This window comes from Populus nigra, chromosome 3 (assembly GCF_951802175.1).
Source record: "Populus nigra chromosome 3, ddPopNigr1.1, whole genome shotgun sequence".
NCBI lineage: Eukaryota > Viridiplantae > Streptophyta > Magnoliopsida > Malpighiales > Salicaceae > Populus > Populus nigra.
In genome coordinates this window covers 17,537,641-17,563,878 of record NC_084854.1, presented here as the reverse complement: position 1 = coordinate 17,563,878, position 26,238 = coordinate 17,537,641, and the positions used below count along the sequence as shown (strand labels likewise).

The window sequence follows — 26,238 nt, the reverse complement described above, 5'->3', positions numbered from 1 at the left end:
GGTTCATGAGTCTTTGCTCTTTCAACATATTTTTCTATTATGTTAATTTGGAAGGATGTTTAATTTTCTTTACTAGGGTAGAATTATGAGAGCCACCTAATACAGCATGCTCCAGAGTTTAGGTTTCTTTTTTCCCTTTTTATGTATCCTTATGCACATATTGCATTAATGTGTTTTCATGTACCATGCCATATTGTTTTTTAATTCAGGATGGCGGGCATTCATTGGATTCATTGCAGCGGGCAAGTACCCTTGAGGCTGAATTGGCATTACTGTTGAGGATTAGCTACAAATATGGGAAATCTGGGGCCCAGGTTTTGTTTTCCATGGGTGCCTTGGAGCATCTTGCATCATGCAGGGCAGTCAGTTTACAGGTGATAATATTATCCATCTGCTCTCAAGTCATTTTTTTGCTCTTACTTTCTCAAAGCTAAACTTAAGCTGGATTATAGGGATGTTTGAGGCGGTTTGACCGAAAGCTTCGTCGAGATGTTTCTGTAGATTTTGACAAACAATGCATGATTGTAACACCTATGTTGAGATTGTTGTTTTCTTTGACGTCATTGGTTGATACATCTGATATATTCGAGGTTAGCCTTCTTTCTTGGTTTTGGTTATTTCTTTCTTATTGAATCATTTCTTACATCTAATTGAAACATTATAACCTTTTCTTTTCCTATTTTGTTAAATAATTTTTTTATTTCCCACATATAGCGATACTTGCAAATGAAAATTGTGGTTCTTTTTAAAGTTTTTAGTAATTCTCAATGAAGATTGTCCCTTCAAAAGTATATAATTCTCAATTACATACTCTTGAATTGACAATCTTTTTGGGCCAGGCTGAAGCCATCTTCACACCCTGTTTGGAATAGATTCTCATTACAATTAAATTGAATTTAGTAAAATTGATTTCACAATTTAGATTATATTTTTGGAATTATTCTTGGACAGTTGAATAGGGACCTTTTCTTTTGGAGTTCATAATAGTTCATTTAGGTTTAATAATTTCTGAAATTACTTGTCTAACTAAACATGTCTCTTTAATGAAATTGGTCCCTTTTCTGTTGCCTGTAGCTTTAAACTTATAGCCATAATTTTAAATTGTGGTTGCAGATTGTGGATTTCACAGGTGTTAAATAATGGTTTCAATATGCATGCTTTTCTAGTAGTTAAATGCCATCTAAACAGTACATTAGAACTAACTATCAAAGGAATACAAACAATCAAAAAATCATATTAGTAAGCAGGCCGTTATTGGCCTGTTATTTTCACTATAACAACCATTATTGTTATATAAGGGTGTTATAGTTGTTCTAGTTGTAAATCACCATTAACAGCAGTATAATGCCGAGTAACAGTAATATGTTTCCCAGTTCTGATAAATAAGGGTTGTTATTTAAAACCATCCCTGTAGTTTTCATTTGCAGAAAAATCCTTATTACTCCCTCTATGCAACAAAGACTGCCATATTCGTTATTTTCTTTGTCTCAGAAAAGGAAGTCAACAAACAAATGTAGATTCAACTGTCTATTTTGCTCTTACATTGCTATGTGTACTTGTTAAATGAACAATAAAAAAACAAAAGGATAATAAGGTCCAGGGCAATATTGGCATTTGAAGTTAAGTGAAAGTCTGAGCATTTAGTGCATTCTTCTTGTTGTTCAAAAATAGACTCTTAATTCTGGAGAAAAAAGAGTGAATAGTCTAGTCTATACCAATGTAGGTCTTACCAACACTTCAAACAAGCCTATGAGCAACCTTAAGACAGATTATTCATGAGCTTGTACATCTGCCTTAAAAGTGATGGGTTACTCCTTGTTCATTTGTTAAACAATCATGACAATCTACTGTTAAGCTTCTTCAATAAGATAAATAAATATACAGAAAGAACACCAAGCTCTTTAGCAATTTGTCTCATTTGTCACTCTGAAATTATCACTGTTGAACAATTAGTGTTATACCAAGATTTGCCACAAAGTTGCTGTTGCAATTTCTTCTCATTTTGCCATCAATGTTGCTCATCAAGGCTCATGTCCAAGCTTTCAGTTTTATGGCTATCTTGGTCAGGGCTAACTTTCCTTTTTCTTTCCATATTTGGGTCCAATTCGCACTTAACATTCTTCATCTTTTACGTCCTTTTCTATGTGTAATAGGTGAAGAATAAAATTGTTCGTGAAGTTATAGATTTTGTAAAAGGACATCAGATGCTGTTTGATCAAATTCTTCGTGAAGATATTTCCACAGCTGATGAATTGACTGTGGAGCAGATCAATCTTGTTGTTGGCATACTTTGTAAGGTAAACTCTTGACTGTAATGGTATTATAAGATATTAATACAAGGTGGGTATCTTTTCAGCTGCTAAGGTACTGCAAGCTCTAGGCAATGTGGTGGCAGTTGAGCATTGAACTATGTTGTGGTTGGGGAAAATTTATTTGTGCCTTGAAAGGGTTGTAAAATGTGCTCTATAACAAGACAATTTGCTTGTGGTTGCCTGCTAGTTTAGCTAGTAAGATCATGTAGTATTATCTGAAGTGACTAGGATACTGATTGTGCTTTGGATGAGATGGGTAAGGCAGGGGAATGGTTTAGATGTTATCCCATGTTGTAACCTAGTAATTGAATTAAGATAAATAAATAATTAATCCATCTCCTCATTGTCATATTGGATGATTTTTTCCATTTGTTTTACCAGCTAGTTTTCTTTTTATTTGTTATGCTCAAAAAGTAAAAAGAAGAAAAATCTTTATTTGGTTATGCACAACTCCATTTTCCCCCCTGCAGGTATGGCCCTATGAAGAGAGTGACGAGTTTGGTTTTGTTCAAGGTCTTTTCAGTATGATGCGTGCTCTTTTTTCTTGTGACTCTGGAGCTCCTACTGTTGGTAAATTGGCCCAATCTTCTGAGGTATCTCAGGTCTCTTTTAGAACCACTATTTGAAACAAATATATATATATATCATGTTATATATGTCTTTATTTTATCAACGTTTCAATTGTTTCTTTTGAAAAAATCAGAATAAAAGCAAGGTAGAACTGAACTCGTTTCGGCTATGCTTCAGTCTGGGCTCTTACCTATATTTCTTAGTCACAAAAATGTCTCTGAGACTCCAGGTATATTTATGAATGTGGAGCTAGTCATTTGTGATGAAATACAGTATTACTTTTCCCAGTGAATAAGGAGATATTTCCCATATGGCCATATGAGTTGTGATTGTGACAGGTCTCAGACAGCTCCATAGATTACCATTCCCCTGCTATGCTGCAGCAGCCCACATTGATGTTACTTGACTCTCTCCTCCGTTCAGTTGCAACTTCCCTTGAAATGGCCGCTGAGGAGAAATCCTTACTTCTTAATAAGGTGTTATAATCATTACATATGTTAAAATATTTTCCCATTTTTGTTGGTTTTTCCTCCTTTTGTTCATTTCTTATCATGTTCAGTTAAAAAGTAACTTTATTTGGGTTTGCAGATTCAAGATATAAATGAACTGTCAAGGCAGGAGGTGGATGAAATTATCAACATGTGTGTTATGCAAGAGTCTGTTTCTTCATCCGATGACATACAGAAGAGGTACTTGTTCTGATTTTCTTCACTTCATTATTATGTTTAATCCTAGTTTGATTCGTTTAAGTTATGTTTTTGCCTATCTTCATTTTATCTATCATATCATCTTTCTATATCAACATGTGAAACTAGTCTTTTGACCAAAACTTTCTTTGAGTCTTTTCGTTTGCATTTTCAATGTATACAAGCATGCATATATTACATAACTGATAAATAAAAAAGATCACTATCAAACATAGTCAGCAAAGTAGGACCTCTGAAGTCTAGAGATGGACCTAGCCTTCAGCATTTTAGTATTAAGCAACCATTTGGTACTGTGAGACTTGGAATTAAAAGTGTAAAAAGTGACGATCCCAAATCTGGAAGTTCAGCAAAGCAAATTAAGGACAGTCTTCCTTAACCAACCGTGGAAAAAATATTCAAGCAGCGATATTTGATTTATACACCGCCACTAAACTCATAATTTCTCTATAATAGAAAGCCAGGAATCAGGTTGACTTCCAACTTCCTAGAAGAAAGACAAAAAAAGAAACAGCAGCTGTGGTAACACCTAGTGACTCTGGACATGGAGCAGCAACATTAGGTATCAAACTGAGAAAAAAATCTTCAGACTGTAGAATTTGTGCTTGGTTGCTGATTCTGGGCAGTGCTTTCTCATTGCATTAAATCAGAGGCCATGGTTTTTAAGAAAAATCTCTTTCCCAACTGCGAAGAATGATGCCATATGTTTGTAGAGACAAGATTATTTTGACGCGTGTTTAAATATGATAGTAGTATTCGACTTCTTACAAGTTGGCAGAACCAATTTGTTATAATATGAGCGTGCAATTTCTCATTATGATATGCTGGCACCTGGCAGTAATCCCAACAGCTTTCTTTCAGAACTTTTTTCCTGTGCTATTTGTTATTCAATGCAAATTAAAATGTCTCATTGATTTTAACCAGAAACAACAAAGAAACTCTTGGGACTAGATTTGGTGGTGAAATTGAAGTTGCAAATAATAACATGGTTGAGAAGATATAGACTGTAGAGCTCTTTCAAAACTCTTCGATACTAATTGATGTAGAACCTGATTTTGACCAAAACAACACATGACAATCCAAAAGGATCAATTTATTTGATTGATGAAAATTCATAGCCTTCTCGAGCTTCTAACTAGGATACTATTTATAGGTACCAAAACAAATAGAAAGTTTGAAAACCTAACCCAATAGTATTAGAAAAAACGAACCCAAAAGAAAGTTACTAATAGGATATAAATCTAAGCTCCTTATCAAGTGTTACTATAACTACCATGTAAAAACTAAATAATCATGTAAAACTAAATAATCAAATACTAATTCTAAAAGTCTTACTTTATTCTCAATCACCCACAAAATCAAAACCACTGCCATCTCCAATGTCAACATACTCTTCTATGCCTACCCTTGTTATAGGCTTCCAAATCCTTTTCTTGTTACCACCATGTCATAAAAAAGGAAGCCTTCTTTATCATCTCTGGAATGAAGGATTGCCAACTCATGTCTATAATGATGTCATGCGTGGCTTGATCTCTCTCATGTCCAAATTATAAGGGCTCAGCCAAGTGAATTTCATTGTTTTCTACTAGAGGGCATGAATATGGTTGTTTCTGTCTGAATAGGAAGTGTTGCTAATCCAGACTTGTGAGGGTGGAATTACCTTTTTTGACTACCTTTCTTGCTTTATCTAATTTTTTTCAAACAAATAACCTGTCAATAGTCTTTCTCCATTATATGGCAATTAGCAACTTGCCCAAGTGGCTCACTAACCTTGATTATATGATTATTATGCAAGGTCGTTGCTGCTATTTCTTTTCTAATGCGAAGCATGGCTTGACTCTATCCATTTGCTAAAAATAAGCATTTGATAAACTCATTCTTAAACTCATTACTTGTTATGTTGGATGCCTCAGAATCTCCTTTGTTGGTGAAATCTTTCCTCTTCAAAGATAAGAACCATGCTAGATTATATTTGAAATTTGTTATGCCTTTTTACCTAGCAACATCTACAAATTGAAGCATTACCTCTTTATCTAATCTTTAGGCCATAAGTATTAATTAATCCTTGTGAACAATCAACAAGGAAATTATAAATTGGTTAAATTATTTTAAAAATGTTCATAGACTTTCCGGTGGTTGTTGATCCCTAAAAGCTATTCTTGAATGTAAATCATAGTATCAAAAGTGCCCCCTCAAATCATGGTAGCATGGTCTCTTAAAACCAGATCCAATTTCTTTTAAAAGCATTCATCAATGGTTTGTAATTAGTAGATTTAGCCCAATTACATGACGTTACGTTGGCATTATACCACCAGCTTGCCACGGCCATCATCCCACGATGTTGATCTTTTTAAAGCCATTACTCTTTGGATGCTAGGTTGTGAACCTGGACTACCGGTCTTTTTTTTTTCAAGTACAGAATGAGATTGACAACCATGGTTTAGCCTCCATTTATTGCAATCAAGGGATTGGTGTCTGAGCATGGAAGGGATCATTGTCACTTCCTCAACCTCCCAGCTGTTTTCTTTGTTCTTTGAAAATCTTCATGTTGGATTCTCATGAAACCATAATGTTGAAGTGTAACTAATCAATCATATTCTTTTGACAAACATTATCTTGCTTTATGCCTGATTCTCTTATATTTGCAGGAGGTATATCGCAATGATGGAAATGTCCCGTGTAGCTGGTGAAAGAGATCAGCTAATTACATTGTTACTTCCACTTGCAGAACATGTGCTGGATATCATCCTTGTCCATTTTCGTGAAGGGTGCGTCATCTTTATTCTTTAACTTTATTTTCCTTTCCTTTCTTGACCCCTCTCCCTGCTATTTAGATCTGGTTGTTGGATGTTGGATGTTTTTAAATGTTGCTGTAATATATTGCACCCTCTGTTTTACTACAACCAAGCATTGTATGGGTTTGGTATCTGTAATTGTAATTAGGTTTTTCTTATGAAATTTTCATGTATTGATGACTTGAACAAGGCTGAGTTTTAGATAAAAACCAAATAAGTGAAAAGATTATAAAGCTTCAGTTTTTTGGCATCTCCACCAATTCATCTGTGTATGAAAATTGTGTATAATGCAATATGAAAAAATAATTAAAATTTCTGTTGGTCATTTTGTTTTATTCGGTTTTTCAAAACCAAACTGAAGATATCCAAATTACCAAAAAAATAAACTAAAGTACGTATTGCTTTGGGGATCCAAGGTGAGTTCATTAGTAGATGAGGTATAGCTGTTAAAATTTATCTGCCCTGTGATCTTTTGTTTTCTTGGCAGGTCCATGGCATCTGATAATAGTGGAGCTACAAAAGCAGTTACATTTGGCACACACTCTGACCCCAGACAGGATCTATCTTGGATGTGCGGGATGTTGGTTCCCACGTTAGAACGACTTGAACTGTTGAGTGAGGTATGGTACTTAATTTTTGCTTACTGCTTATAGCCAGTCAAAATAATTACTGAGATATGTGTAGTGATACCTTTTGAATCATGACATCGAAAGTGTTAGAGATAAATTAGTAAATCTAATGGATTGATTGTTTGGTACAATCAGGGGTTGAGCTAGGTTTTTGAGAAGGGAAATGAATCATGACAGACTTGAATTTCTGTCCTACAAGCATTTTATGATGGGCCAGAGCTTTGAAAATCTGGGGATTTTAATGGTTTAGATTAATAAAGAATAAAGGGATTTTTTTAAAAAAATTTGAATTAGGGAAAAACTTGCTCGAGCTACTAGTGACACTGGTGAGTTTTCTAGGATCACACCAAGAAACCTAAGGCATCACATCTTAGGAATCGAATTCTTAGGAATTGCATGATGCAACCTAAATTTTATTCATAAATTCTTATTTCTGAAATAAAGTATTATAAAAGCTTTATGTAGTTGGATTAGAATACTCTTAAAAAAGAAGAGCATAAATTAGGGGTGATCGCTAATTTAAACGGTTTGGTTTAGATGAGAAATTCAACTAAATTTGCACAGAACCAAACCAATTTAAGCCTTTGATTTTTTTCAAAACTCAATTTTGCATTGATTGGTTTGGTTTTACATTTTTAAAAACTAAATAAATCCAATTTAATTCATGGACGTATTAGTTGTGCTATTTTTGACAGGTTTTGATTTAATGAGCTTTTATTTCATATTAGGCCTAGAGTTTACAATGGGTTGTTTCAGTTTACTTTGGATTTTTTAGTTTCTAAACTTTGAAACAAAAACCGAACAGAACTGAACCAATTTAAAAAAAAAACTATAATTGATTTTTTCTAAAAAGTTTTAAGAAAACCATTTGATTCAGTTACTTTCTAATTGGTTTTTACAGATTTTTCAAATAATTCAATTAATGTCACCTCTAGCGTAAATATATTTTCCCTGCTTAATTAAGAACTAACAAGACACTTTCATATGTTAAAAGCCATGTTCTAGGAGAATTTGGAACGTATCTTGAAATTACAGCAATACCCTGAATTGTAGAGTTGAATAACTTAAACAAAACTAACCTTTTTTCACCTGCTCCAGGGGGCAATTGGCCCACTTAGTTTCGCTCCACTATGACTGGATAAGTTGCTCGCTATGGTGACTTCAAGTTACCGTAGTTTTTGTAACTTGGGTACATTTTTATGACAAAACAATACTTAATCTCATATATTTACCTGTATTTCTAACTTTACATTTCACTTGTTTATATTTTCTACTAATGATTCTGTATTTAGTAGTTCGACTATATTTTTTTTTTGTGTTGTTAAACAAGTGTAACATAGAAATATTCAAGTTATGTTGGAAAAGACCTAGGGATAGCATCTCTATCTTGCCTTTATCTGCTAGCAAAACCATAAATAATATCTCATCACAATTTTCTGTTCTAATTTCTCTTTAAGTAAGTGCTATATATACTAGTCATGCTATCAAGGACCTCATTCAAAACTAGTGAATTCAAAGCGGTAAAATAACTTATGCTTATTCTATGAATAATTCTTTGTTGTGCTTGTGCATCCCTAACCTTGTTCCTGCTAATTTCTTATTAAATAGATAAATTGAAACTAATTTGAATTGGAAATTTAAAATTATACACTAGGCATTCCTAATAATGATTTTAACTTAACTGCTTGATGATATGTTTGAAATTTAAATTCTTTATTTAAAATTCTTTTTGTAAACATCTTTTCCATTTTAGCCACCATGTTTTTGTGATTCTTCTCTCTTGTTGTATAGTTGTATAATAACAGAAAATTTTATGATGCTTAGTGAATAACTAGTGCATTCTAATAGTTACTTCTTAGAGTCCAATTTAAAGAAAGAGAGAAACACAAGGAGAGAGAATAAAATCTATGACCCATATCTGTCTCTTTCTTCAAAGTGGACTCCTAGAAAATAACTAATAGTATACCATTTGTTACTTTCTAAGCACCAGAAAATTACTCGACAATAATTGTACTTCACAAGAAAAAGGATTCTTCTTTCCTTGTTGGAGTATGTGGATTTCTTGTTGTCGTAATATCAACTTGCTTGTGATGCAAATGAAGTACTTGTAAGAACCTTTGTGGGTGTTTTTCATCTGTGGCAAACGTGTGTAGTGTAACAATTTTCACTCGGAAAAGGGTGACAAATCTCAGCGTAAACTATGTACTTATCATTGGTTTTAGTTAAAATGAAGTAAATAGTTGCATCCCTGGTGTTGAAGTATTTAGCGTCTGTGGTGTCACTAACTATTTAGGAATTTGATCTTGATTCTGGTCTTTTGCAATCGGCACCGATGTGCTTGCTTGGTTTTGCAGGATAAGGTCGGCCACAATCTGAAGGTGTTTCGAAGATTGGTGACATCCCTTAAAGAAATGGCAATCCAAAACCTGGCTTTATGAGATTACCTCAGGCTGTGAAAAGATGTCGTGACGTAGCTGAGTCAAATTTTATGTTGTGGTTAATGTTTTCTTGAGGTTAGCTTTTCGGCTTTGTAAATCTGCAAAATTATAATCTATAATCATATGTTGTATTAGGCTGATGCAATACTATCTTAGGATTTTTGTATTCTTGTACACGAGCAATCTTCTCAAGTCTACTTTCAAATGCTCAAGTAAAGTCCTATTGGTATCATTAATTAATATGCTTTGTCATCATTTTATACTCCATGTTAGTGTACTTAGAAACCATCAATTCTATTCAGTTTTTCTCGTTTCTTTACATTTTTCAATTCCTCGAAAAATACTGCCCACTAAGACCTCACTCCATCACCACCTCCTCCTCCACAATCATAAAATACTAATAATTATTTTTTAAAATGTTTTTTATTTAAAAATATATTAAAATAATTTTTTATTATTTTTTAAAAATTAAACATTATAAGATATTATACAATAGTGATATAAAGAAAAAATAAAAAAATATGATATTTTTTTAAAATACTTTTGAAATGTAAAAACAACAAATTCAGAATTGTTGGAGCCACTTGGCAGCTAAACCCATGCCTTTTAATGTCACTTCTAGTTGAAGCAGGGGATGCAATTGTTGCTGGCATTGATGGTGGGTTTGTTCGATAACTTGTATCCTAAGATTGAGGCTCAGTTCCGCAGGATGTTGCTTGGGCAGTGGCTGGACTGCACATCAACGAAAAGAGAAGCTTCTACTTCATTTATAGAAGGTTCTTTGAATGCTGGAAAATCAAGACACATGGCTTTGAAAAAAGTTTTTATAACCACCACATAAATACTCGAAGCTACAAGCCATGACTTCTAGCCGGATGTAATGGCCCAAGCCCGTTACATATAATATTATTTAAAAAACAAATAAATGAGAATATCATATCGCATCATCATCTTCTATAGTTCTATACTGGAGCTCGTAGTCGGTAGTCCACATTCAACGAAGAAAAAAAAAAAGGAACAGAGCAGCCACGTAGTGTTTTAGCTGCAAAACTTAATCAGACAAACAGGGAAACAAGAGAGGGAGAGAGAAAGAGACCAAAACGATGTCACTCACCTTCTCCGTCTCCTCTCTTCATCCTCTCTACAAGTACAAACCCATATCCACCACCGCTCTCCCTCCAAAACCTCGGTTTCTGTCCATCAAATCTTCTTTAGACGACGAAACCCAAAAACAAACCTCTTGGGTCAGCCCAGACTGGCTAACGTCCCTCACTCGCTCCTTATCCTTAGGCCGAAACGATGATTCAGGGATTCCCATTGCCAGTGCTAAGCTTGAAGATGTGTCTGATCTTTTAGGTGGTGCTTTGTTTCTCCCTTTGTTTAAATGGATGAATGATTATGGGCCCATTTACCGTCTCGCTGCTGGCCCTAGAAATTTCGTTATAGTTAGTGACCCTGCTATTGCTAAACATGTTTTAAAAAATTATGGTACTAAGTATGCCAAAGGCCTTGTAGCTGAAGTCTCTGAGTTTCTCTTCGGCTCCGGTTTTGCTATCGCCGAGGGCCCACTTTGGACTGTAATCTTCTTTCCTTCCTCCCCCCCATTATTTATCCTATGAAACTAAGCTGGCAATTATTATCAGTATCAGTAATAATACTTGAAGTTGTGAATTTTCTTTATTTATGGTGATGGTGTGTAGGCAAGGCGCAGGGCAGTGGTGCCTTCACTGCACAGGAAGTATTTGTCAGTGATAGTTGAAAGGGTGTTTTGCAAATGTGCAGAAAGGTTGGTGGAGAAGTTACAAGCTGATGCATTGAATGGCAATGCTGTAAATATGGAAGAGAAGTTTTCTCAATTGACACTTGATGTCATTGGTCTTTCAGTATTCAACTACAATTTTGATTCATTAACTACTGATAGTCCTGTTATTGACGCTGTTTACACTGCATTGAAAGAGGCAGAGGCTCGTTCCACTGACCTTTTGCCATATTGGAAGGCATGTAAACCCATGTGTTTCTTCATTATTCTCCGTGTTTCTCAATTTATTTATTTTTTTAGTTTTTCAGTTGTGATTTTTTGTTGGTTTGCAGATTGATGCTTTGTGTAAGATTATACCGAGGCAAATAAAAGCGGCAAAGGCGGTTATGGTTATTAGGCAAACTGTTGAGGAACTTATTGAGAAATGCAAAAAGATTGTGGAAATTGAGGGTGAGAAAATAAATGAGGAGGAATATGTGAACGACAATGATCCGAGCATTCTCCGGTTTTTGCTCGCCAGCAGGGAAGAGGTCTGCTCCTGCTCTTTATTTATTAGTGTTTATTAATATATCATGATTGTGGAATTGTAGAATAATATGCAAGTCTCAGTTATAAAGCAGGAATTTCTGTGCATAAATTATGTACAGTTTGTGAGAATTATTACTGGCATGAAATAAGAAGCCTTTTTGTAAAACTACATTATTTTACTGCTTTACTTTGCAAATTTTATGCTCCTGCATGGCATCCTCTGTAATTTGTTGGGATTGAAACACAATAGCATAATTGGGAGTTGAAGCATATCACCGTCAGGATCTGGAATGGGAACATCCACTTGAGGAATCATGACCCTCCTAGTTCAACCAAAAAAAAAAAAGATTCATTGCACTGTGCCTTTTATGCTGGCTTTGGCACATAGTTCTTGACATGAAAATTAGGACGTCTGCCCTTATCGTTCCAAGTTTCTGCATACATGGATTTGCAAGAGAATTGTATTTTGAAGAATGGTCTCTCTCCCTCTGATATTGGATTCTAGTATCTTTTCTTAAGTTCTCTTAATTCTAATTTAATGGCCAAATGTCTTTCAGGTTTCAAGTGTACAGTTACGAGATGACCTACTGTCAATGTTAGTTGCTGGCCATGAGACAACTGGTTCAGTATTGACTTGGACTTTGTATCTCCTGAGTAAGGTAGTCTATCTTATTACATGGGAAAATATTTGTTGATATTCAAATTGGAAACCCTCAATCAATGACAATTTCAGACATCAAACCAAATCTAATTACTTGTGATGCTCAATTATTTCATGAACTTGAAACTGTGAGGATACAAGTATTTAGGCCCAAAATCTTGTTACTTCTCCCCCAATGTGGTACTCTTCTGCATAATGCCTTTTCAAAAGTTTTTATTCTCGAATGCTCATTGACCTGAAAGGAGTTCAAAGAGTGTTGCCTTGTTCAGTCATTTATTAAAGGGGCACATAAGTCTTAATTAATATGGGAAGTGAATATTAAATGTTCAATGAAACACCCAGTGGAGTTTAATTTTCCTTATGCCATTTGGAACTAAAATCATTAGATTAGATGGCCTAGTTTTGGTCCATGTTACCTAGGAATTAATTTGTCCCTCTGTGGGGCACAGTCTGGGCAAACTTGATCTGATAGGGAGGTATTCTGGGTTAAAGCATTGGTCTATATGCATGATGTATCTGTGGATTTTGTTTGCATATTTAGATGCACTATTTACATGGAGGTGTGATGTCAAACGTCTTATGAATTTGTTGCTACCTATGAAGTCGGAGCATTTGTTCCTGTTTAGTTTCTTGTTATAATCCATGTAGGGATTATATATTACAAGTTGAATTAATGTTTGTTTATAAAAAACATGTCTGGCTGTTTTATTGCACGTAACTGGCTAGTGTGAGAACTGCATTTGTTTCACTTAGGTTCCTATTTCTGATTGTCAGATTCATTCTTGAACATCTCATAGTTATATATTTTCAGAAACTGAATTGTGTTCTAGCAGTTCCTTTAATATGTAGCAACAAGTTTGTTTAGCATTTACATTTGAAAATGGTGACTTGCCTTTTGTTCCTTTCATCTACCTTCTCAAGTTTTCAGAACCTTCAATAGGAATAGTTTGCCTAACCCGCTAATTTTAACTTCTCAGCCTGTTATATAAATTCACATGCTACTGAACATCATTGTTCTTCATTTACTTTTTTTCAGGATTCTTCTACATTGATGAAAGCACAAGAAGAGGTTGACCGAGTACTACAGGGAAGGCCTCCTACCTATGATGATATAAAGGATCTAAAGTATTTGACACGCTGCATAAATGAGTCCCTACGTCTCTACCCACATCCTCCTGTAGGTTGCATTGCCTTTCCTTCTAAAGTAAATAGTAACAGGACTGGCAAAAATAGACAAAAGGTTTATTACAGCAATCTCTTTATTATTCTATCATATGTTGTTACTCTTGTAGGTCTTGATAAGAAGAGCTCAAGTTGCTGATGTGCTTCCTGGTAATTATAAGGTTAATGCTGGACAAGATATAATGATTTCAGTGTACAATATTCATCACTCCTCCAAGGTATTATGATATTTTGTGCACTCTTCAAACCTACATTGAGTTGAATTTTGTAATTTAAGCTAATAGTTTTAAATTAAGAGACCGCTGCTGTCTGCTGTAAATTTGGAAACCTGACAAAATCAATGTACTTATTTAGTGACTAAATAATTAGATTTGCTACTTTAGATTGGGATAAATTCTAATCTTTCAGCACTTCCAAAATTGCTAGGAAGCGACCAATAAGCTTGCTTAAGCGTACACTATTGATTGGTAAGAGTTTGAATCTTGTATAGACACCCAAGCCTATCAATGTGTGCCAAGGCATGTGGAAATAAGCTTCCATCATTGAATAAATTCTCTTTGCTGGTTCTTAAGCAACTCTCATTGGCAAGATTTTGAATCTTGTGTTGACACCCAAGCCATCTTGTCACTATGTGCCCAGGCATATGGAAATATGCTTCCTTCATTGAACAAATTCTATTTGCCAGTTCTTAAGCAACTCTGGCAGTATCTTACCTTAAATCTATGAGTTCAAAGACAATTCTGAACCATAATTAAGAACTGAAATGGAAATTCTGTTATGATTTAGTTTCTAAACAAATGGAAAGAATTTTTGAATTTTGACACCTTTTCTGTTCAGTTTTACATCAAATGGCAAAATTTTGAGATCACTGCCCATCCTAACAGGCTTGTTTGAATTCGAATATAGTTATTTGGCGTGAATATTCATGGAAACCAAGAATGTGTTTGTTGTGTGAATTGCCTTCTGATGGTATTATTTCTTGTGTGCTTAATTTACAAGGTCTGGGAGAGAGCAGAAGAGTTTGTGCCAGAGAGATTTGGCTTGGATGGCCCAGTGCCTAATGAATCAAACACAGATTTTAGGTATTTGTTTCTTCTTGTTCCTTTGTATTATGATTTCTTTGATTTTGGTTTAACTTTGTTAACATAATGGGCTATTTATTAAGCTCAAAGTCCAATAATGTGTATTTTCCCTCTTAACTCATCCTGGTCTGCATCATTCTAAATTAGTAACTTGTGCATCACAGGTTCATTCCTTTCAGTGGAGGACCCCGTAAATGCGTTGGTGACCAGTTTGCTTTACTTGAAGCCATTGTTGCACTTGCAATCTTTCTACAGAAAATCAACTTTGAGCTGGTTCCTGATCAGAACATCCGCATGACTACTGGAGCAACAATACACACTACAGATGTAATTATCCCATACATCAAGCACAATCATATAAAAGTTGGAAACTTGACAATGATTTGGTAAAATGTTAATCTTATACATGCAAAGATGCGTCCTAATGGAGTGGCACTATTTGCAGGGCCTGTACATGAAACTCAGCCAAAGAGACACTTAAATGTCTTTGCTTCATCTTCTTCTGGGTAAGCTGTAAAACTATATTTTTAGGCATCTGTGTCTTGTACTAATATTCAATTTTGTAAGCAATGAGAATGAAATTCTATTCTTTGGTTGAAAGCGAAAGAAATTATCATTTTTTGACCAAAAATAGTGACACAACAAGAAACTTCACATAATCGAACTGTTAATATATGTATTGCAGAGGTAGCCGTTGTAATCTTTGATAACTAGGCATCTTGAATGGTCATTCTCAGAGATAAAAAAGAGGCATCTCAAGTTTTCCATAAACCATGTTGCTTTGGTTTTGGTAAAAGCTGCTTTCTGGGATAACAGAGTATTCTGATCTCGACTCTGAACTGTATGTCTAAATTAATACAATGGTATGAATATAGAATCATGAATGAGCTTGCTGTAATAACTTCGTTTTTAACCTGAACCAACTCTTAGGATGATGCATTTGGTCCTCTAGACAGAACAAAACTGGATTCAATAGGACAGGTTAGATAATGTTTGGTGCATCTATTAGACATGATGAGACAAGTTGCATAGTGTTTGATGTGCATATTGGATCATTGTCCTGTCCATAGTTGTCCTAAAGGTAAAATTCTTGTCCCACGATGGGGTGGATCAAACTTGTCAAATGCCATGGACAAAATCATTCTCTCAATTTTCTATATCATCCATTATTCTATTTATCACTCATTTTTTAATTTGATTGACTAATGTTTGACCAATTTCACTTGTATTTTATTAGAATGAATTTTTACATATAGGGGTTTAATTGATTTTTTTTGTGATTCAGGGACTAAATTCACTTACTTAAAATTAGAGGACAAAATAAAATAAGGACTAAAAAATCATTAAAAATAAATGTGGCTACTAAAATGATTTGGTGAAAAATTTAAGGGGACTGAAATGAATTTTTGCAAAAATGCATCCACCATTGTCTTGTTCTATGAACTAAACACGAGACAAAAAACATGTGTATATGTCTAGTTCGATACGTTATCTAGTACAGCCCCATGCCATTCGTCCCGTCTTGTCCAGTGCTCATACCTCCATTTTGTTTATGTCCCAATCAAGATTATTAAAATCGCAAATTGATTATTAAAATTATATAATTTTATGAATTAACATGTATATAATGGATAAATTCAGGTTAAAAACTTGAAAATCAGTAAAATTAATCAAACTCGGGTAAAATGAGTCAAACTCGTAAAATCAGCCAAATTAAATTGATTTCATGAGTTCTACAAAAGTTTAAAATTTTACTGGCTAACACCAACAGTCCCTAATTCCCACTCTCATCTCTTCTTTTTCCTTTGCTCAAATCTCAAATTCTCAATCTCAACCCTAGCAGACTAACACCAACAACGCAGCTAGTTCCTGTTCCACTCTCCAGTCTCCATAGCGCAAAGATGAATCTGTATTTTTTTCTTTATTTTGTTTTGCCTCTCATCTAATTGTCTCTACTCTCCACTCTCTCATCTAGTTTTGCTTGCCATTGTAAATGTTGGATTCTCTTCTTTTCTGGATAGCGGCCAGGTTTGCTTGCTGGATTCTCTTCTTTTCTTTTAAGTTTTATTATGCAGAAGAGGGGCATAAGCTAATATTATTTTTGGTGGTTTGGAAGTTAAATAATTTTGTTCTTGTTAATCTTGTAAAAAGATAAAATCTTCTTGGAAATCTGGTAGACACATTACTTGCTGTTAATTTCGGTTGGACATATTCTCTCCTTGTTTTCCCTTTGTTTCGAGTCCATTTTGTGGTCGCTACATGGATAGAGTTCATGGGGGATTTTTATGGTGTAGAGAGGGGCACGAAGAGAAAAATAATTTATTATACATCTAAGATTAAGGGAGATGCGGGCACTGTCTGTGGCCCGATGTAATCTTGGTGAGTAATGCCACGGTTGCTTCATCTTTGCAATTATGGAACCTGCAAGTATGTAGGCTCGTCGTGTTTAGGAATAAATTGTACGCCCTTTCAGTTGATGTTTGTTCCACTTTTCTGAGGATCATGAACCTCTTTAGATGCTCATAAACCTCATTGAGAAACAGAATGGCTCGATCAGATCTTTCATATAATTGCTAATCAAATGTCAGAGTTCAACGAATTCTTGATCTTCTTTTTGTTTTTTTTTTTGGGGCAAATTAATAGCCTTTTACCCATGACTGCATGCATGAATTACTTGTAATTTTGTGTTTCAAACAAAACTTTATGTGATAGTACAGAAGACCTTGTGTTTCAAACAAAACTTTATGTGATAGTACAGAAGACCAACTGAGGTAAGAGGTTAATACACTAGGCAACATTTCATAAATACAGCACTCACCGTGCAAAAATTATGTAAAGGAAACAACAGCTAGAATGTTTACTTCGACTCTGAAGATGATTTGATTTGGTTTTGGTAATAATGTATTCAGCTAGAATGTATTCATCACCTCTTTAAAGATTGTTAGGAAGATTGTTTTAGGTCCTGGTTGTTTTTCTTTTCTTAAGTTGTTTGTACACAAAAGAGGGTACGTTTATCCCTGGATAAATATTGTTGCTGGCTTGTTGCCATGTTGTAATTATTTAATTTAATGCAAATGTCAATTATATTGAGAATTCTCTGAGAACAAATTCTATGTTTTTATGATCATAGAAATATTAGACAGACCTAGAAAGTTGTGGATTTTCTTCTTCTTCTTCTTGTAAAAGATTGGAATTATTATTATATAATTAGTTAAAATATTTTGCTTTCGATTTTATGATTTGAGTTTATATTGTTTATTTTGTGTCGTGTTGAAAAAATGTTTTTGATAACCTTGGTTCCAAAATAATCACCACTAGTTAAATTAGCAAAAACTAAAAAACCTAATAGCAGTCACTCACTGTCCAACCTTTTTTTTTAATATTTTTTTAATTCTACCTTCCAATTTTTCTTCTTTCAATTTTTGTTTTCAATTTATTTATTTTAAATTAGTCATAATTTATTTTGATTTTTTTCTAAAATTATGATAGTTTTAAACAAATATTCTAGTATTTGGTTATTACTTAATTTTCACAAACATTTATTTTTATTATCATATCATTATATAAAAAATAATTTAAAAAAACAAAGATTTTAACCCTAGTGGAGTGCATAATCCAAGTCGTGAGTTATATAAGTTGAGTCATGAAGTCCTGGTTGATCCAATATATCGTTGTCATAATGTTTAAAAAAAAATTATTTTGATTTTTTAAAAACTAAACCATGCTTTTACTGATTATCCAGGTTGCTTTTTGGATTCATCAAGTCAATTAGATCATCTAAAGTCAACTGCTATGGTTTATTTTAAACTCAAGTTAGGCAAGGAGTCGGGTTGAAAGATTTGAAAGTGACCTGCTAGGTTAGGTTTAATAACAATGTCGAAAACTCTTTTTTTCACAATTACATTTTCAATTTTTTTTTCTTTCAATTGAATCTTTTTTTCTTTTTTTCTATATTAATTTTATCATTCAACATTTTGTTGATTTTTAATTGATATTCATAATTTGTTTCGGTTGTCTTTTTATGAAGTTATTGTAATTTCTAACAAATATCTCAATATTTAGTTAGTGCTCAATTTTTGTAAGCGTCTATTTTTATTATCATATCACTAAATAAAAAATAGTTTTTTAAAATAAAGTTTTTAAACCAAGTGGAGTGCATAAATCAAATCGTAGATTTTACGAGTTAACTTGCGAAACCCATGTTGATTCAATATATTCTTGTCTCAATATTAAAAAAAAAAAAGATGTTATCTTGATTTAAAAAAAAAATCTAAATCATGTTTTTACTAGTTATTCAGATTATCTTTGGACCTAACAAATCATCTAAGTCATCTAAAATTAACTCATATGCGAGTTAATTTTAAACTCAGGCTAGACAATGAGTCAGGTTGAAAAGTTTCAAAGTTGACTCATTAAGTCGGGTTTAATAACAATACTAATTTTTTTTTTAATTTCATCTTCTAATTTTTGCTTTCAATTGAGTTATTTTTTGCTTTTTTTTTAATCAATTTTATTCTTTAATATTTAGTTGATTTGAATTAATATTTATAATTTATTTTAGTTTGCTTTTTTTTTAAATTATCGTAGTTTTCAACAAATGTCTTGGCATTTGGTTGATGCTTAATTTTTGCATTTGTTGTTGTTATTATATCACTAAATAAAAAACAAAGTTTTTAAACCTAATGGAGTGTATGATTTAAGTTGCGAGTTTTGTGAGTTAAGTTGCGAGCTTAGGTTGATCCAAAATGGTGTCGTAATATTAAAAAACAATTAAAAAAGTAAATCTGAACCATGGTTTTATTGGTCGTTAGAGTTATATTTGGATCCGTTAAATCAACTAGATCACCTAAAATCAACTTTTATACGGGTTAATTTCAAATTCGGGTTAAGTAAGGGTCGGGTCAAAATGTTTCAAAGTTGATTCATTAGGTTGGGTTTAATAACAATGCTAAATAGTTTTTTTTTTAATTTAGCCTTTTTTTTAATTGAATTATTTTTGCCTTTTAGTTTTTCAATTTTATCCTTCAATATTTAATTGATTTTGAATTGGTATTCATTATTTATTTTGATTCACTTTCTATGAGGTTACTGCAGTCTCAAATAAATATTCGATATTTGGTTGATGTTTAATTTTATAAGTGTTTATTTTTATTATCATATCATTAAGGAAAAATAGTTAAAAAAAATTATTAAACCTAGTGAAGTCCATGATTCAGGTCACAGGTTTAGTGGATTAAGCTATAAAGCTTGAGTCAATATACTATCTTGTCATTTCAATATAAAAAAAGAATATCGTCTGGAAATTTTTTTAAAGCCAAACAATGTTTTTTTATCGATCCTCCGAATTGTTTTTGAACTCTTCAAGTTGATTAAGTTATGTAGAAGTAATTCTCGCATGATTTAATTTGGAATTTGGACTAGGCATGTAGTTAAGTTAAAGGTTTTTAAAGTTGATCCGTTGTGATAGGTTTAATAACAATGCTAAAAAAATTCTTACAAGATTTTTATCCAATATGCAACATAGCACTAGTTAGGAAACTAGTATTAATTTTAAATCCTGAGTTAGTAGATAAGAATTTAAGAAAGGGAGAAGGGCTACCTTACATTGTGTAAACTATAGCCCTAACGACTTCCAAATAAACCAAACATTAAAGTGTTAGATACCACAATCTGAATTTTACCTTGGATTGCTTTCCAATATAAGAAAAGGTGGTGGGAACACCAAACCCACATTGCATATTACATGAGTAAATGGACGAAGATGATGAAGGATGACCTAGTCTGTCACTTTTTGGTTAGGAGACTAAGCCTATCTAGGTTTATGTTATTGTCTTTGTTTTATTTATTTGGGTTATTTATGTTAGACAATTTTAATTGATGGGTTAAGCCTAATAGTTAAATATTTTAGGCCTATGTTATTTATATGTTTCTTTTTTAGTTTGTGAGGCAATTTTTGATAAATAAAATTTGCAAAGTTACAAACTTTTGCAACCCCTATTCTTTCTCTTATTTAGCGTTTTCTTCTTATTTTTTGGCCTTTTCTTCTTAACTTATTACTTCATCTTCAAGTCTTTTTTTTGTCTCGCATCAACTTTGGTATCAGAGTATAGGATTTTAATTATTTTTACAAGTAATCGATCTATTAGGTCTTGTGTTGAATCATTATCAACTATTATAGTCTCAATCATGCAAACGTCAAATCATCATTCTCTACCATGCAAGCAACAAATCAGTGGTCTTTGCAGTGTCATCATCACACAAGTGGTCTCTATCACATCATCACCACGTCAAGGGTCTATGTCATGTTAACATCACTTGCATGTCATCTGTAATAAATTCCAGCATATTCCCATTATACTCTTATCAGTAAACCACTACAAACATCTTTTAACCATTAAATGTCATTGTTTCTAATATATTTTTTGCACTTATTGACTAGAATTAACATTGATATTATTCTTTTGTGCCTACACATGAATGTATAACCCATCTTACAACTTGAGGTACCTTAACTTTTGGCTTATTTATTCATTTACATTGAATATCCGGTACTTTTAATTAATTATTGAGCTTGGCTAAATTCATGGGAAAATTAGAACATAATGTTTGGACTACTTAAGTGCATTTAGAGGACTAACATTGTTTTCATGCTATTTTCCCTTGTTTAATATATTATTGCTTAGTCTCTAAGATAAATAAATAATTAATTAATAACTTCAATTTTATATCGCATTTTACTTGCAAGTGTCATTTGTGATCTTAGTCATAGCCTTGGGATAATATTGTATGCTTAAATTTTATGGATGCTTTATTTATAAAAAAAATGGAATTACCTTTATTTTTGTATCGTGATCCCACTTGTAAGAATCGTAAGTGATTTCAATTTTATTTTCAAGTTAGTGTTCATGTATTTGTGTCATGAACATCCAATATCTAAGCTTAAGTCTACACTTACCATTGACTTGACCCTTAGTAATACTTTTAGGGTCGTTTGAGAGGAGCTGCAAACCCAGATGACCAACATATTTAAACGAATTGAACCTAAGAACTGTTCTTGAATAAAGCACTTAAAGACTAATAAATATCACAAGAATAACCATTGTAGGCAAGTTCACCCTAAGCACCACTAGTTTGACTATCATTTGGGTTACTCTACACATAATGACCTTAATGAACGAGTCACGAGCCTTAATAAAAATAGAAGCCCCCACTTTTGACAGTCATCATGACCCTTGGATATTTGATATGTGTGTTCGTGACATAGATCAATTTTTTGAGTGGCATAACTTGTTTAATAATAAGAGATTTAGATTTGCTAAGATGATATTCATGGGTGAAACCTAACTTTATTGGAGAGATGTTGATGATTGTTTAAAGATAAGGTAAACTTTCCATAACTGATTAGAATAAAATAAAACAAAAACTACAGGAGAAGTACCTACCTCAGTCCTATAGGAATAAACTGTTAGATCAATGGAACAATCTAAGGTAAAAGAACAAGTTTATAAATGAGTACATAACATATTTTAACAATTATATGATGAGATATGTCATAAAGGAAAATCAAGTCATGACTTTGCATAGATTTTGTAGAGGTTTGAGAAAAGAAACTCAACCATAGGCAAGGTCATTGGATTGAGTATTTTCAAGCCCATTCATTTGTATTGAAACATAAATATGGAATGGAGAATAAGGCGATAGATGCATTCAGTCTCCGAGTAACATTGTTATCCGTAATGAGTGTTGAAGTTATTGGATTTGAGAGATTCAAAGAGAAGTATGAATCTTTCCTATAATTTAGAGAAATATATGACATTGAAAGATGAGAGTAATCGTATTGTAAATGGTTATTACCTTTAGGAAGAGAATTTGTTTAGGGATAATAAGCTTTGTATCCTGAAGACATTCATGCATGATTTTTTGGCGTGGGAGATTCATGTTGAAGGTCTTTCAAAACATTTTGGGATAAATAAAACCATTAAGAGGTGGAATGTCAATTCTTTTGGTCTAGCTTAAAAGAGATGTAACTAAGTTAGTACGTCAATGTCAAATATGTCAACTAGCTAAGCATAAAAAACAAAACACTAGGTTTTACACCTCATTGCCTTTCTCACTTACCTTTGGCAAGATGTAAATATAGATTTTATGTATGAGCTTCCATGTACTGTAAAAAAAGCATGATTCTATCTTTGTGGTGTCGATCGCTTCTCTAAGGTGGCCCATTTTATCCCTTGCACTAAGACCATAAATGCTTTTAAAGTTGTGAAACTTTATTTTGATGAGATGGTCAAGTTGTATGGTCTTCTCCAAACCATAATATTGGATAGGGATGTTAGATTTATGAGTTCTTTTTGGAAAACCCTTTGGCATATGATGGGAACTAAGTTGAAATTTTTTAGTGCCTACCACCCCCAAATTGATGGTCAAACCGAGATGGTTAATATGAGTGTAGGTAACCTTTTGAGATGTCTAGTGAGTAATCATAATAGAAATCAGAATTTGGTTCTTCCTACAGGTCAATCGGCCTATAATAGCTATGTCAATAGGACGATAGGCATGAGCCATTAAACCTTCTTCTCATGTGTTCTCATGCATCTGAGTTAGCCGAGTTATTTGCATATTGAGTTCAGGATTTGCATGTTGAGATCACTAAATAGATTCAAACAAATAATGCGTAATATAAACTTCAAGTTGATTTACATAAATGACACAATGAATTTAATATTGGAGACTGTGTTATGATATGAATTATACCCAAACAATATCCTTCGGAACTAATAAAAAATTACATGCACATAGTGCTAGGCCATTCAAAGTGCTACAACGATTTGGTTCAAATACTTATGTTATTGATTTACCACTTGATTTTGGCATTAGCTCTGCATTTAACATTAAGGATTTGGTTGCATTTCAGAAACTACATCTTATTCCAAATGATCCCTTTGAAATGCCTCCTAATTCCCTTCCTGAAGATCCTATTGAATCGCCAATCTTTTTCATCTTGACATTAACACAAAAGGATAATGTTAATGTTATTTTAGATTAACAAGTTGTTTTTACTAGAAATGATGAAGTTCAACGGTTTCTATTTAGTTGGGTGACCCAACCTGATTCAGATTGCTCTTAGATCACTAGAGATATATTTTAACATATTGATCCAAATAGTTGAGAGTATTATCAGAGTCCTTGAGAGCTGCACTCGATAAGGTCAATTTTCTCCAACCCCAAGAAAATTGGTGGGGACACCAAACTCACAACACAGATTACACGATTTTATGGACAGAGACAATAAAAAATAGCCTAGTCTAGCACTCTTTAGTTAGAAAAGTAAGCTCATCTAGGCCTATTTTATTATTTTTATTTTATTTATTTAAATTATTTATGTTAAGATAATTTTAATCGGTGGCTGAACCTAAAAATTGAATATGTTAGAATTATGATTTATATGTTTCTCTTTCAGTTTGGAAGATGGCTTTTATGAATTAAATAAAATTTGTGAAGTTACAAACTTTTGCAATCCCTGTTATTTTTCTTTTTCTTCTTCTTCTTAGCTTAGTAGTTTATCTTCAAATCTCTTTTACCCTACATCAAAAAAATCTGGGCCATTTTCAGTTTTAGATTATTAGGATAAGAGAATTTTGGGTTTATTATGTTCTTCCATTTTCAGTTTCCCCGGTGAATGAGCCTTGGGAAATCTTTTTAATAAGTGGTTGTAAAGATGTAATAACGCGACCTCATTGGTGTTGTCAATAGTAATAGACAACATTGACAAGCTGGGATGATAGATTCCCCAAAAATTCCTGCCTTCCATTGTTGGCTGTTTTCTCCCTGGCTCGAGCTAACAGATAGCAGTTATATGATATACCTCTTTTCTTGCTATCCGATCACTATTCCCTTTACCACAAAAGAAGAAGAAGAAGAAGAAGGATAACATGCTTCTGGATGTAGCCCAGATCTGCAACAACTCAGATTGTGATGTTAGATATGAAATCGCATGTGAAACAACAGTTACTGTTTTTATTTTTTGGGTCCAGGATTAGCATGTTATCCTTTCCTAACCGATTATTCCTCCTGAAGAAAAAACAAAGAATCAGAAAGGATTCATGTTGAATTCCACACCTTCGAGATTAGCAACAACAAACATCTCCCTCTCCCCTCAATTGGGCAAACGATAAGCAAGTAGAGGATACCAAATCTAGAAAAGCAGTCCCGAAATCCCAACCCCTCTTAGCCACCTCGCTGGGCAAGCAAGAAGTTATTGGAAAACTTTTAACCCCAAAGTGGCCGCAACATGAGAGTATTTGAGGAGAACAGAGAAGAAAGCAAGCAGCGTTCAGATTTGTTTTTTAAACAAGAAGACAAGATTTTGATGACGTGTTTCAACACTTCACCTGCGATTCAATAAATCTTGTATCCAACGGTCAATAATTCTTTTACTCTAATCTAATGGATTTAAAGCATTTAGGAATTTGTCCGGAATTCTTTTTCATTTTTAATTCTGGACCCCTACATTCCTCAATTTTCTATCATGAACGGAATCTTAGATTTAGCGGTTGTTTGTAAATGTAAGTAATGTATATTTTTTAAAATGTTTTTTTTATTAGAAATATATTAAAATAATATATATTTTTTTATTTTTTTTAAATTTTTTTTACATCAACATATTAAAATTAAAATTATTTTAAAAAATAAAAATAATAATTTTAAGTAAATGTTTTTTAATTGTTTCATAATCATTATTTAGAAAGCAATTCCAAAAAACTATTTACTAGTATTATAAAGATACAAATTTTGTTCCAAAAAACTAAAATCATCAAAATAAATTATTGAACAAAATTATAAAACCTTTAAATGGATAGTGAAGCACCTCAGGCTTCTTCTTTTTTCATTCTTTTATTTTTTTAAATTCATTATTGAATTTTTTTTTATTTAATCTTTTTGTGATGAGATAAAATTTTAAATTGTAGTAGCAAGACAAAATTGAAAGAGAGAGAATCACAATGCAAAACACATGGAAAAATTTGTGGGCAATCTTAAAGTTTTTATAATTTTTTTTTTTTGTCCTTGAGTTTGAAAAAAGAAAGAAAAATTTGTTAAAAAATAATAATAAAAAAAGAAGTTGTCTGGCCACATTACGAATACAAAAAAAAAAACATTTATATCAATGGATTTCCTTTCTCAAGAGAAGTTTAATGGAGGTGGTTTTTTCCTCTAAACATAGTGGGAAAATTTGATCATATTCTATTTGATTTATTTTAATTTAATTAATTTTTTTTTTAGAGTGTGAAGGTATTCTAGAATTGTTAAATATTTGTTTAGATTTATACGGTGTTTTGGAGTGTTTTGAAGTAAAAAAAAGCTAAAATATAGATTTTAAGGTCTAAAAACATCGATCTTGATTTTTTTTTTTGAATTAAAAAAAATCATATTTTAAAATACATGAAAAATATTAACACTTATGTTTGGTGATAAATCTACCTTCTAACTAAAACAATGGGAGTCCAATTTTTTTTAGAATTAAAAGAAATATAAAATTACAAGTGTGTTAGGCCCACAGTTGCTCACGTGCAGCAGCAAA

The 26,238-nt window shown here is 32.8% G+C and overlaps 2 protein-coding genes across 5 annotated transcripts in view; both read left to right on the top strand.

Annotated features, from left to right (window-relative positions):
• LOC133689799 (nuclear pore complex protein NUP205) overlaps nucleotides 1-9,703 on the top strand; it is a 38,674-nt gene extending 28,971 nt beyond the window's left edge. The window contains exons 36-45 of one of the 2 annotated variants that reach the window (XM_062109849.1): nucleotides 210-374; nucleotides 453-590; nucleotides 2,154-2,297; nucleotides 2,783-2,905; nucleotides 3,016-3,111; nucleotides 3,221-3,358; nucleotides 3,471-3,571; nucleotides 6,235-6,354; nucleotides 6,869-7,001; nucleotides 9,365-9,703. In XM_062109849.1, coding sequence (XP_061965833.1) covers nucleotides 210-374; nucleotides 453-590; nucleotides 2,154-2,297; nucleotides 2,783-2,905; nucleotides 3,016-3,111; nucleotides 3,221-3,358; nucleotides 3,471-3,571; nucleotides 6,235-6,354; nucleotides 6,869-7,001; nucleotides 9,365-9,448 — 1,242 coding nt within the window. In that variant the 3' untranslated portion in view covers nucleotides 9,449-9,703. Of the gene's footprint in view, nucleotides 1-209; nucleotides 375-452; nucleotides 591-2,153; nucleotides 2,298-2,782; nucleotides 2,915-3,015; nucleotides 3,112-3,220; nucleotides 3,359-3,470; nucleotides 3,572-6,234; nucleotides 6,355-6,868; nucleotides 7,002-9,364 lie in introns of both variants that reach the window. The other variant, XM_062109848.1, reaches the window with a different exon arrangement.
• A 687-nt stretch (nucleotides 9,704-10,390) lies between these two features.
• Nucleotides 10,391-15,838, top strand: LOC133688337 (carotene epsilon-monooxygenase, chloroplastic). 3 transcript variants are annotated; one of them, XM_062107794.1, is made up of 10 exons: nucleotides 10,392-11,025; nucleotides 11,149-11,445; nucleotides 11,540-11,737; nucleotides 12,293-12,394; nucleotides 13,433-13,573; nucleotides 13,689-13,796; nucleotides 14,578-14,660; nucleotides 14,825-14,987; nucleotides 15,106-15,166; nucleotides 15,346-15,838. In XM_062107794.1, exons 1-9 carry the CDS (start codon nucleotides 10,552-10,554, stop codon nucleotides 15,139-15,141), a joined length of 1,602 nt encoding a protein of 533 aa, XP_061963778.1. In that variant the 5' UTR covers nucleotides 10,392-10,551; the 3' UTR covers nucleotides 15,142-15,166; nucleotides 15,346-15,838. The 3 variants fall into 3 exon arrangements, with proteins under 3 accessions (XP_061963776.1, XP_061963778.1, XP_061963777.1); XM_062107793.1 differs by lacking the exon at nucleotides 15,346-15,838 and having other exon boundaries at nucleotides 15,106-15,260; XM_062107792.1 differs by lacking the exon at nucleotides 15,346-15,838 and having other exon boundaries at nucleotides 10,391-11,025; nucleotides 14,825-15,260.
• Nucleotides 15,839-26,238: the final 10,400 nt, after the last annotated feature.